We start from the raw sequence: 12,763 nt of genomic DNA, 5'->3' as shown, positions 1-12,763 counted from the left end.
GGGGCTAAGCCCCTACCTCCCCCACCTGACTAGCATTTTACCCGCAGTGGGAAGAGGTGAGTGGCTACGATGAGAACATGAACACGATCCGCACGTACCAGGTGTGCAATGTTTTTGAATCGAGCCAGAACAACTGGCTACGGACCAAGTTCATCCGGCGCCGCGGCGCCCACCGCATCCACGTAGAGATGAAGTTCTCAGTGCGTGACTGCAGCAGCATCCCCAGCGTGCCTGGCTCCTGCAAAGAGACCTTCAATCTCTATTACTATGAGGCCGATTTCGACTCGGCCACCAAGACCTTCCCCAACTGGATGGAGAACCCGTGGGTGAAGGTGGACACCATTGCCGCCGACGAGAGCTTCTCCCAGGTGGACCTCGGTGGCCGGGTCATGAAGATCAACACCGAGGTGCGGAGCTTCGGGCCCGTGTCCCGCAGTGGCTTCTACCTGGCCTTCCAGGACTATGGCGGCTGCATGTCTCTCATCGCCGTGCGCGTCTTCTACCGCAAGTGCCCCCGCATCATCCAGAACGGCGCCATCTTCCAGGAGACTCTGTCCGGGGCTGAGAGCACATCGCTGGTGGCTGCCCGGGGTAGCTGCATCGCCAACGCGGAGGAGGTGGACGTGCCCATCAAGCTCTACTGTAACGGGGACGGCGAGTGGCTGGTGCCCATCGGGCGCTGCATGTGCAAAGCGGGCTTCGAGGCCGTGGAGAATGGCACTGTTTGCCGAGGTAAGGGCCACGGCGGGGCAGGTGCCCCTGCAAGTGTGTGGAGTTGGTGTTGGCTGCAGACTTGAACCTGGCAGCTGGGAGGGGAGGCTGGTGAGCACAGAGGCCTGGAGCTGACCATGAGGCCCTCTGTGGCCAGGGTTTCCAAATCTACAACCGTCGCTCAGCTTCTTAGAGGGAGGCGTTAAACAGCACTTCTTGAACGGTGGTGTGTGTACGTACTACAGGGGGTGTGCAGGCTGATGTTAGCTGAGGATAAATGGTTCTCCTTTTAATTATTACGTAATGATGCCAGGTGACCCTTCATTTCTTCATTTACAAAAGTGATGTGGTTTCCTTTTTAAGAAAATGTATAAGTCATAGTAAATAACACTTATAAGAGAACCTTCATTGAGCTTTTGCTGTATCAGTCAGTATAGGCCAGGCCACGCCGAAGTGACAAAACAGTAAAAGTTTACTTCTCACTTAATGCTACCTGTACATCGTGAGTCAGCTTGGGATTCCTCCCTCCGGGAGCCAAGCAGTTGGAGACGCCCCCATTTGGAATGTTGTGATCACCAGGGCAGAAGGAAGGAGCAAGTGTGACAGATTGTATATGGGATCTAAATCTTCCCCCCCGGAATGGCTCAGACGTCACTCCTGTGCACGTTTCAATGGCCAAGGCAAGTGATGTGGTTACTTCTAATTCAAAGAGATGGGGAAGTGCAGCTCTGCTGTGAGCCAGCCCTCCTGATTATCATTCTTACTGTGTGCTGAGCACTTTACATGTCTAACTCATTTAATCCTCACGAGAACCCTATGAAGGAAAGTGCAATTTTATAGGAAGAAATCACAGCTCATGCACAGTTCATGCAGTGAATAAGTGGAGGTAGCACAGAACCTTACCCAGGCAATGTAATTCCAAACTACCCTCTTAACCACTGTGCCCCTTAAGTTAATTTAAAGAAAAATATTAAGTAAACAATAGTACAGGTAGTATTTGATTATGGCCAAGAGTCACCAAAGTGGTGTGTAAACATAAGAAGTTTGTACGAGGTACTGCATGGTGGTGAGAAGGCCGTGAAGGTAGACAGACCTGGGTTCACATTCCAGCCCTGCCGGTTACTAGTTGGACGTCCTGATCCGAGTTGTGAAACCCTCTTTCATAGGGTAGTTGTGAGGATTCAAGACCTTAAGACACGTAAAGCACTTTTGATGGCTTCTAATATACAGTAAGAGGTTAATAAATGTTAACTAAATGAGATGCCACATATACAGCCCAGCGTGGCACAGATTCTCTGCAGTGGGAGCTATGGTGGTGATGGTGGTGACACAGGAGACTTGAAGCCTGCTTGTGCCACTTCCTCTTGCCTTCCCAATTGGAATTGGGTCCTGGGGTGTTCCAGATGCCAGGCTACGAGTTTGGACCTTTCCCAGGGGCCTCGAAGAGCCAGTTAAAGTTTAGCCCGGGGTAATCGCAATGATCCTGACCTTTATGAAATTCTGTCGCATCCACCATCCCCATGGCTCCTCCCTCCAGCCCTCTGAGGCAGCATTTTAAGGGTCCTGGGAGGATAAGTGGGTGTATAAGAGACAAGAGCAGTGGCCTGTGGGGGAGCTGCTGCAGTGATCTCAGGTGATGATGGCTGCATGGACTGGGCATCCACAGTGCTGGGGAAGAGGAGGGGTGCAGTCAAGGGACTTTTTGGCAGTGAGTCAGATGAGATGTGGAGACATATTGGAAAGGGAGGAGGGAGAGGAATCAGAGGGAACCAGGAATTCCAGCTTACAGGGCTGTGATTGTCTTGGAAAAGAAATGGGGGCATTGGGAGAAAAGGCTGGTTTCTTAGGGAAGACAACAAATCTGGTTTCCTTTACTTGAGTGTGAAAGTGCACAGCCCTGGGACATGGCAGGGGTGAGACAGGCCATGGGGAACAGAATCAGTCACTCATTGCCTATTGGTTATTCACTCATCAACCCTGTACCTCGTCTGTGTCAGACCTTGTGCTAAGCACCAGGTAAGATAGAAGAGAATCCAACTATGGCCTTGCCTTCTAGGAGCTCACAGTCTAGCAGAGGAGACCGACTGTAAATGAACGAGGGTGGGAATGTGTTAGACTTGTTTTAATAGGAACTGCTCAGGCTGAGGTGGGCACAGAAAAAGGGAAGGCTTCAGAGAGGAGGTGACATTGGAGCTGAGTCTTGGGAGAGGTGTACATTAATCAGGTGGCCCAGTCCTTCTGGAGGCTGGCTCAGCATCAGCAGAGACCTGGGGACGTGAATCAGTGTGCCTCATTAGGGGGACTGGTCAATTGTTTGGTGTGGCTGTGGCTAAGGGTGCAAGGAGAGATGTAAGAAGAACTGTGGCTGGAGTGGTGCCCAGATGAAGAGGTGTATTAGTTATCTATTGCTGCATAACAAGTTAGCCCAAAATTTAGCAGCTTAGAACAACAAGCATGTATTTATTTATTCATTTATTTATTTATGGCTGTGTTGAGTCTTCGTTGCTGCACGAGGGCTTTCTCTAGTTGTGGCGAGCAGGGGCTACTCTTCGTTGCGGTGCACGGGCTTCTCATTGCGGTGGCTTCTCTTGTGGAGCACGGGCTTCAGTAGTGAACAACCAGCATTTATTATCTCAGTTTCTTAGAGTCAGGAACCAGGCATGGCTTAGATGCGTGCCTTTGGCTCAAGGTCTCTCCTGAGGTTGCAAGCAGGCTGTAGGCTGGGGCTGCAGTTTCATCTGAAGGCTTGACCAAGGAGGGATCTGCTTCCACATTCCCTCATGTGGTTGTTTGCAGGCCTCAGTCCCTCCCACGTGGGCCTCTCACATGTGCAGTGGCTTCCCCCGAGCACATGATCCGAGAGAGGGAGCGTAAAAGAGAGAGCACTCTAGACAGAAGCCACATCTTTTTCTAATCTCATCTCAGAAGTGACATCTCATTACTTCTGCTGTATTGTCTTCATTAAAAGTGAGTCACCAAATTCAGTCCATGCTCCAGGGGAGGGAATTACACAGGGTGTAAATGCCAGGAGGTGGGGCCCCTGGGGCCATGGCAGAGGTGGCCTGTCACAGAATCAGAGTCTGAGCTGCTTCTTGCAAGGGGTGGGAGTTCGAGGTAATGCTGGGGCAGAGTGTGTCCAGCGCTGGCTTCCCCCCTCCCCCCAGCCCCCGGACGAGGCCCAGCCCAGCCCAGCTGGCTACTGGATGTAAGTGGAGGCCAGTCAAGGTGTGATTAATGAGCTCAGGGAGCCAGAAGGACACCAGCTGCTGCTGTGGCATGTGTGCAGCCACCCAGATGTGGCGCTGCTTCAGCCAAAGTCCCACAGGCACTGGCCCCGCCAGCCCAGGACGTGTAGGAATGATGATTATTGCTCACATCTGGGGGTTGGCAAAGTGCTTTCCCCATCTCCAGCTCAGGGATTCTCAGCCTTTACTATGCCTCAGGATCTGCTGGGAAGTTTATTAAAATACAGATTCCTGGGTCTGGTGCAGACCTCTTCCCCGGGTCTGGTTCTGTGCCTCTGAGGTAGGGCCAAGAATCAGCATTTTTAAACAAGCAGCACTGATACTCCTGTACCAGGACTATTAGCGCAGACACACAATGTGTTCACACATCCTTGGCCAGACCGAGCAGGACTCAAGGCCAGCCCCACCACCACCCCAGGGAGCATCCACCCTAAAGGGTGGGAGGGGACATTAGCAGAATCTCTGGGAGGGTGTGGTTTGGAAAGATCCGTTTAATATTGAAACATAACATGATGGGGAAAGAATCCATTGCTTTCTGAGAGAAATACAGATTAGAGAAAACTTGACGGTGGGGGGCGGGGGGCGGGGGGGAGTAGTTGAGTCCTCATGGGGAATGGCAGCGATCCCAGGGGTGAGCAGTGGTGGCTAATGATGGACTGGGTGTTCCCAGTGCACTGAGTGGTTCATGAAACTATGGACTAAACTGACTCATTCAGACCAACTTCCTCTAGTGCCTGTTTGCTGTGTGCAGGGCACAGTGGGGAGGGGAGGGGCTCGGAAAAGCCAATTAACCCCTCAACAAGCATGTATTGGGTACCCCCTGTGTGCGTTTAGCCCTCTAACAGATATTGATTGAGTTCCTTCTCTGAGCTAGGCACATGCCAGTGCTAGGGAACACAGATGTGACCAAGAGGGACACATTCACTGCCCTCCCAGAGTTTTGGTGTGGGTGGGTGGATGGGGGAAGATGGAGGAAATAAAGTTAATAAACAAATAAATAAAATAGTTATAAACTGTGAGGAGTGAAAAGAAAAATATAGGGTACAACAAAAGAGATCAAAAGGAGGATCTGCTTTAGCCAGGTGGTTCAAGGAAGGCTTCCTGGAAGAGGTGTCATTTGAGCTGACTGAGGCTGTCCTGGGATGGCTGGAGGAGAGCTCCTGAGAGTCACGGTTTGGCTTCAAGTGGCTCGTGGGCAAGCAGAGCATGCAGACACAAGGGAATAAGGCAGAGCATGGTCCTTCCAGAAATGAAGTCTATCCAGGCAAAGTACTTTGAGAATATGAGGAAGAAGGCAGCTTTACCGACTGGGCATCTGGGAGGGCTTCAAGGAGGAGGTGACATTTGAATTAGGTCTTGAAGAGTGAGTGGGATGTGGATGGGTGAAGGGAGGGGAGGAATTGTAGGTCGAGAAACTGCATGAATAAAGACCCAAGGTGTGACAGTATAGGGCATGTTTGGTGGGTGTCCAAGGTCCTAGTGGGTGCAGAGCTGGGGTACGACTTTCTCCTCTTCATTCATCTATTCATGGTTCATTGAGTGCCTAATCTGGGCCTGCACTGGCCACACAGACACCAGGTGGGAGACTCCTGGGACTTCCTTCAGAAGAACTCTGCCCGCTTCCCCTACCCCAGTCCCCAGCCTCCTCAGGATCACAGTTCCCACTGGGGCTTGCCACCAGCTGATTTGCTGGTGGGGGGGGGGCAGGGGAGTGGCCTTGGAATTCCTCCTCTGCAGCAGCTGCTCCCACCCAAGCCCTGAGTCTGTTTGCCTGACTCTTTCCAGATGTTTATGGGGTTTACTGTGAATGTGTCCCTGCCTCAGTTTCTCCAAGTTTGTCTCCATATCCCTGTGCCCCTTGGTCTCTCCTTCCCTAATGAAGCCCCTACTTGCTACTCCCTGCCCATCGGAGGGAGCCCCCAGCCCAGCAACCGCTGGGGACCCGGACCTCCTCTCTCCCCACGGCAGACGTGCGTCTCTAACGGATCCAGAGGCAGTTCCACAGTGAGCGTGATTGCCGTGATGCTATTGGGGTGTAATGGGATTTTTCATGTTTAGCTTGGACAGGGAGAGGGACTGCGAGCCAGCGGGTTAGGGGAGTGAGGGGGTGGGAGGTGCTTGCACACACATGTCGAGCCCCTGGCTCCAACTCAGACTTCCCAGTTCCCAGCTGCCGGGCTTCTCCTCCCAGCCTCTCCCTCTCCTCCCCCTGCCCTGCTTGGCAGCCCCGAGCCCTGCTCTCTCCCCCACCCATGGCCTCTCCTTGACCTTGGCCATGGAGACCTGTTTCTTCAAACCCCAGCCCTGCCTCTTGCTAGCTGTGTGACCTTGGGCAAGCAGTGGACCTTCTCCTGGTCTTTGTTTTCCCATCTGCAGAGCAGAGTAAACAGATACACTGCTGTGCAGAGTAAATGAGAAAATACCTAGAAAAGTGTTAGAAAAATAAGGACTTTTACAAACACTGTCTTGCCTGTGGACTTTTTTTTTTCTCCTAATGAGCTTTTTTGTTTTGAGGAAAAAATAACTTTTCCTTATCACAAAAGCAATACAGGTTATTTGTAGAATCTTTAGAAATTACTGATAAGCCAAAAGGAGAAAATTAAAATCACACAGAGAGTAACCACTGTTAACAGACGGGTGTGGATCCTTCTAGGTGTATTTAGATGGATTTAAACATATTGATTTTTTTAAAAAGAAAAAATAGATTCCTTCTGAGAATACATGAGGATTTTTGACTTATTAATATTTTGTGGGCATTTTTCCATGTCATGTTGGATCATCATTTGGGAAGGCTCTTAGAATTCCATAATAGATAGACGTACCATAGTTTATTTACCAGTTCTCTAGTGATCCGCGTGTAGATTGCTTGCAGTTTTTCACTATCTTAAATGCTGGCATGGACTTCATTGTCCCTCCGCCTTTTTGCACTGCTGCTGGCATCTGTGTAGGATATGTCTCCAGGCATGGAATTGTAGGGTCAAAGGGTACGTACTTTTTTTGAGCTTTTGATGCACATTGCCAGATTACCATCCAGAAAGGCTGGGCTGAATTACCCTCCTGGCAGCAGTCTTCGAGAGTGTCTCACCACATACTCACCAGCATGGGATATTATGCCTGTGGCTTTATTTTCTATTTCACTCCCAGAATCCTGTGCCTCCCCAGCCAAGGTAGGGAGGGGCCAGGGGTCCAGGGGGCCCTCAGGGTTGGATCCTGGGCCACCCTCAGGGTGGCCTCCTTCCCACCCTGCTCTCAGCTCCAGCCCTTCCCACAGAGGCCGAACCAGTGGCCCAGATGTATCTGGCAAGCCTCTGGGGGTGGGTGCGGTCAGTCTCGGGGTGAGGAGGAGGGAGGCATCCAGCTGGCAAGGCCTGTGCTGGCTGGGGAAAGGGGGGTGAGGATTGGAGTGCTGGGTGGGAGGAACGGCCCAGACCCCCACACAGAAAGTTCTGCTGCTTCTCTTCAAGGGCAGGGTGGAGACGCCCAGCTTGGGGAGGGGGAAGGGTGATAGATAACCCCTCCAGACCCCCAGGCTCAGGCCAGGGCTGAGACCACACAGGCCAGCCTTTCGAGAAGGGGACTGGATGGGGACCCTGGCCAGTACAGGCTATTCAAGTCTTTGCTCTTAAAAATTAGAAGTACCCCCTCCCCACTTCCCCTTTTCTATATGCTCTCAAAGCATCTATTTTTGTTCACAAATATCTATCCATCTCTCCATCCATTAATCCATCTGTTTGTCCATCTATCCAGCCAGCTGGCCAGCCAGCCATCAGCCATTCACTGAACTCCAGTTTCTGATTTTTTTGCTTCGTGGGGAGATCAGGTGATGTCTTCATAGAGGACCAAGAAGCTAACACACAGTGAATAACACTCCTCAGGCACCTGCTGTGCACCAGTCCCTGAACCAGGTGTGGGGACTGCAGACATGAGGAAAGCCCTTTTTGCCCTCATGGAGCTTCCAGTCTGGTATAGAGGAGTTGGCTCCATCTGTAACTGTAACCTTGGGGCACTTAGGAGGGAGTCAGGAGAGAGCTGGGGAGGCTTCCTGGAGGAGGAGCCATTTTCCCAGGGCTTTGGAGAATGGGAGGAGGTGGAGGCAGGAAAAAGATAGTCAGAAATGATACTGATTTTTTTTTAACCCTGGCCTCTTGCTGACCCCCAGCCATCTGGGGGAGTGGGGGTACAGGAGAAGTATTCTTAGCCAAGGGAGAAGGGCAGAGGGGCTGCCAGCACTCTCAAAGGGCTGAATGAGGCAGAGGCTGAAAGGAGTCCTGAGAGGATTGGAGAAGGCCAGGGCAAAGGGTGAAAGGTACCTCCTGTGTGCCCAGCTCTGTGTTATATGCTCTGCTCCACTATCTTATTGAATCTTCCGTTGATACGATTAGGTCCATTTACAGATGATGAGACTGAGGTCCAGAGAGGATCAGTGAGTTTTCCAAGGCCACACAGCCAGTAAATAGCCGAGACAGAATATGAACCCAGCTTTCTCCAGCTTGCTGGGACAAGTGATTACCCGGGAGTGAGTGGATATCTGAATGTACTCTGCCCTGCCCACCTCCCCATTACCCAGGAGCCCCTGAGATGTAAGAAGAGTTTGACAGATAACCAGCTGAGGGGCTCGCGTGTGAGTCTGTGAGACCTCAAAGAAAGGAGGGGGCAACCAGAAGGGCTTCCGAGGGGAGGAGGGAGGCTCACGGCTGTGCCTCGGAGGACACATTGCTTTCATATCAAGAGATGTAGGGCATAACACACCATTGTAAAGCAATTATACCCCAATAAAGATGTTAAAAAAAAAAAAAAAAGAGAGATGTAGGGCAGGATGGAGCACAGTCCCAGGGCAAAGGCTCAGGGGTGGGGAAGCCCCCCGTAGGCCTCCTCTCCTCGTGCCAAGCCGTGAGATGGCCTTGGGGAAGGAGCCCCACCCACCCCTGGCTAACCTCCGGCCAGAGAGAAGAGTCCCCCCGGCCCCCACGCAACATTTACCAAGTGCTCACGTCATGCTCCCTTCCTGCCCGGTTACCTTCTGGAATCCCCCCATCTAATTAGAAAACTGAGACTGAGGGCCAACCGTCACACCCCTCATAGTTGGCAGAGGCAGGGGTGTACTCTCGGGCCTCCTACTTCTGACCTCCTCTGCTTCTTGGAGGTGTCAGAAAGGCTTGGTGGACCAGGCAGCTCCCCACTCAGGGTCTCACTGACTCCCAGTCACCCTCGGGGTTAGGTATCCTCATCCCTGTTTTACAGAAGAGGAAACTGAGGCTCTGAGAGGTGAAGCAGCTTGTTTGTCCAGGGTGACCCAATTAGGAAGGGATAGGATTTGAACTCAGGTCACCTGACCCTGGAGCCCCAGCGCTGCCCCCTCTCAGCCCCAGACTGGCCTCGGACCCTGAAGGCATCAGGTTGATGGGTTTGGCCTCAGGCTGCCTCCAGAACACTCTGGCAGGGCCATAAACAGCTGGGGAAGTTCCCTCCCTCCAGCGGCTGCCTTTTCATCTGGCTGGGCTTCGGGATCTGGCGAGAGAAGCCCGTTTATTGAGGAAGTTTATGCATTTAACAGTTTAAGCCTTTCTAAGCCTGTGGTACAACAGGATTTGGGAGCTGTTAACAATTCTGTGTGGTTAAGAGATTTTCATTGCTCTGCGGCAGCTGGCTCAGGCCCCACAGGCCCTGTTCTGGCCTCCACCCCACCCTGCTGGGCACCTCCTCCCTAGGACCCTTTGTCCTCTGCCCCCATCCTGCTGCTTCTCCCTGCTCCCCCTACTCCTAGTGTCTAGGTATGAGCTTGAACCTCAGAGGGGAACCGAGGCCCAGAGAGGGAAAGGGAGCTGCCCAAGGCCACACAGCAGGTAAGAGGCTTGAACTGAAACCTGCCTGGCAAAGCTCGAGTCCCTTCCCACACCCTAGACTGCCTTCCTTGGGTAAGGGGGGTGGTAGGACATTACGTTGTTAATTCTGCTCTGGAAGAACTTATAAAACCCCTCTAAAACCAGCATCTGACCTCTACCAAGGCCGGGGGTGGGGTCACTTGCCCAGATTCACTCACCCTGTCAGGTACAGAGCTGGAATCAGAACTCAGGCCTCCCGAAGTCCTAATGAGAATTCTTCACACTATACCAAACAGCGTTTTTTTTTTTTTTTCCATAGCCTGGCGGGGGGTGGGGGGATGCCATTTGTAATTATAATGTCTTACATATGTACAGTATTTATTTACTTACACTCTGCCTCATTCCAGAAAAGATTAGAGGCTGCTTTTGTGTAGCATTTGGTCTCACCCCGTGAGATACTTTGATCTGAATGATACCCACATGAGAGAAGCAAGGCGAAGGTTATTAGCGCTATTTTAGAGGCAAGGAAAACTGAAGCCGAGAGGGGACCAGACTCTCCCACGGTCACAGTGTACTTTGGTGGCAGAGCTGGGACTTGAACCCAGTGCTCCGGCCTCCTAGGCCCAGGGTCTCGCTGGGGCCCCTCGTGATGTTCAGTCAGATAGCCCCCATCCTTTGCCTCCACCTCCTCAGGGACAAGACCCCAGCGTTCCCTGAAACGCCTTAGTCTCCATCCTAGGTGGGGAGAGGTGGCCTGGAAGAGTTCCTGGTGGCCCCGAGGACACACGGTTTGTGTGAGGAGGAAGATGTGGGTGGGATCGGCAGGATGTGAATCAGCCCCCGACAGCCATACAGGTAAAGGAGCCCGTGGTTGGCGGCCCAGGGGTCACCCTGAGGGCTGGGCTGCCCTTCAGACTCCTGTCCTCTCTGGTTCCTCGGGCTCTCTGCTCCTTCACCAGGCCTTCCCAGTCTTTTTCCATGGAGCCCCATCCATGGAGGTTGGATGAAGCTGTTGTTTTCGTCACAGGGATTTGTTTCCTGGTCACGGTAACTCATCTGCCCAACCCATCCGCGAACCCAGGAGAGGGTCACAAACGCGCAAGCACTCCCACGTCACTGGCATCCAGACGCAGCACGTGAACTTTATCTCTTGTCCTCTGCTCCCCACCCCACCCCAAACAAAGGGGCCAAGGCCACTGATCACCAACTTCACACTCATAAAAACTGAGGCCCAAAGACGTTAGATGAAATGGCTTATCCAGAGACCCAGCAATTAAACTCAGGGTCCCTGTACCCCACTCCCTGTACCTCCCGCTGGACTCCGATTATAAGTAACAGAGACCAGAGCCCAGCGAGGTAGGGACGCGCGTTGGTTGAGTGCCCACTGTGCGCCCGGCCTTATGCCCTAGGCTTGGTGTAGAATACTGGGTCCCTGTAGTCCCCAGAAGTTGGGTACAGTTGTTATTGTCATTTTATAGAGGAGCAAGTGGAGGCTTAAGGAGGTTAAACAACCAGCTCAAGCTCACACAGCTAATGAATGGTAGAGCCAGCAGTGAAATCCAAAACCTGCCGTCTTCTCACTGGAATGTTTGTACGTCTCATTGTGAATAAAATTTTTTCACAATCCTTATCTCATTTGTCTCTCGACAACCCTAGGAAGTAAGAGAGATATCATCCCTGTTCTTTTTTTTTTTTTTTTAATGTTTATTTATTTATTTATCTTTGGCTGCGTCAGGTCTTAGTTGGAGCATGCGGGATCTTTCACTGCGGCTCACGGACTCTTCTTTGCAGCACGCGGGCTTCTCTCTAGTTGTGGAGCACGGGCTCCACAGCACGCGAGCTCAGTAGTTGTGGCAGGCGGACTTAGTTGCTCCGCGGCATGTGGGATCTTAGTTCCCCGACCAGGGATCAAAACCACGTCCCCTGCACTGGAAGGTGGATTCTTAACCACTGGACCACCAGGAAAGTCCCTATCCCCGTTCTTCCGACAAGGAAATTAAGGCTCAGTGAGGTGAGGTGCGCTGCCCAAGGCTCACCGCTAGAAAGGGTCAGAGCTAAGACTAGAGCTGGGTCATTGGGTCGGTTTGACTCTGACACCCAGGCTGTGACCCTCCCAGCCCCCTTGCTGCTGATTCCTGTTCCGAGACCTCTCTTGCACCCGTTTATATCAGACCTCTGCCCCATCATTCCACTAAATCTGCTCCTAATCAGGGCCATGAGTGACACCCATGTCGCCAATTCAGCGGTCAGTTTCCAGGCCTTGGCTTCCCTGAGGAGCGTTTATCAGAGTGACCACTGTCTCCTGACGTCCCTCGTGCCTTGCCGGGTGCTTCGTGGCCAGTTCCCACTCAACTCCCACCTCTCTACCTCGGAGGCCCCGGTGCTGAGTCCGTGGCCTCCTCTTCCCTCTCCCTCCCTGGGTGGTTCCATGCAGGCCCTCTCTGGTCAATCTCCAGCCTGGACCTCTTCTCTAAAGTCCAGATTCACATACCTAACTACCTAGTGGACATCTCCACCATGCTTCCTCCCTGTTCCCTGCCCTGCAGCCAGAGGTCCCTCTAAAATGTAGATCATGGGAATTCCCCTGGCTGTCCAGTGGTTAGAACTCAACGCTTTCACTGCTGGGGCCTGGGTTCGATCCCTGGTCGGGGAACTAAGATCCCACAAGCCGTGCAGTGTGGCCAAAAAAAAAAAGTAGTCACGTCCCACCTCTGCTCAGAATCCCCTGAAGCCCCTCGTCTTACATAATGCAAAAGCTGAAAGGTCCCACAGATCCCTCCGTGATCCGTCCCTCCCCTCTCTCGGACCCATCTTTTCCCATTTCCTCCTTGCCTCCTCCACTCCAGACCCGCTGACGTCCATGGTGGTTTCTTCTGCCTGGAATGTTCTTTCCTCAAGTGTCTACATTGATTGCCCTCTCACCTTCTTCAGGTCTCTGCCCGAACGTCACCTTTTCACCAAGGTCCCCCGTTGCCCTAGTTTTCC

The 12,763-nt window shown here is 52.4% G+C and overlaps 1 protein-coding gene across 4 annotated transcripts in view; it reads left to right on the top strand.

Moving 5' to 3' along the window:
- The window catches only part of EPHB2 (EPH receptor B2), a gene marked incomplete at its 5' end in the record, with an annotated part of 186,390 nt that overhangs the window by 67,141 nt on the left and 106,486 nt on the right, over positions 1–12,763 (top strand). For all 4 annotated transcript variants that reach the window (XM_082654407.1, XM_082654410.1, XM_082654408.1 and 1 more), the window contains one exon: positions 48–732. In XM_082654407.1, the coding sequence (XP_082510533.1) occupies positions 48–732 (685 nt within the window). The remainder of the gene's footprint in view (positions 1–47; positions 733–12,763) is intronic.

This window comes from Grampus griseus (genome assembly GCF_964374135.1).
Source record: "Grampus griseus genome assembly, chromosome: 1".
Lineage (NCBI taxonomy): Eukaryota > Metazoa > Chordata > Mammalia > Artiodactyla > Delphinidae > Grampus > Grampus griseus.
The sequence above is the reverse complement of the archived record's forward strand: the minus strand, read 5'-3'. Positions and strand labels throughout refer to the sequence as shown.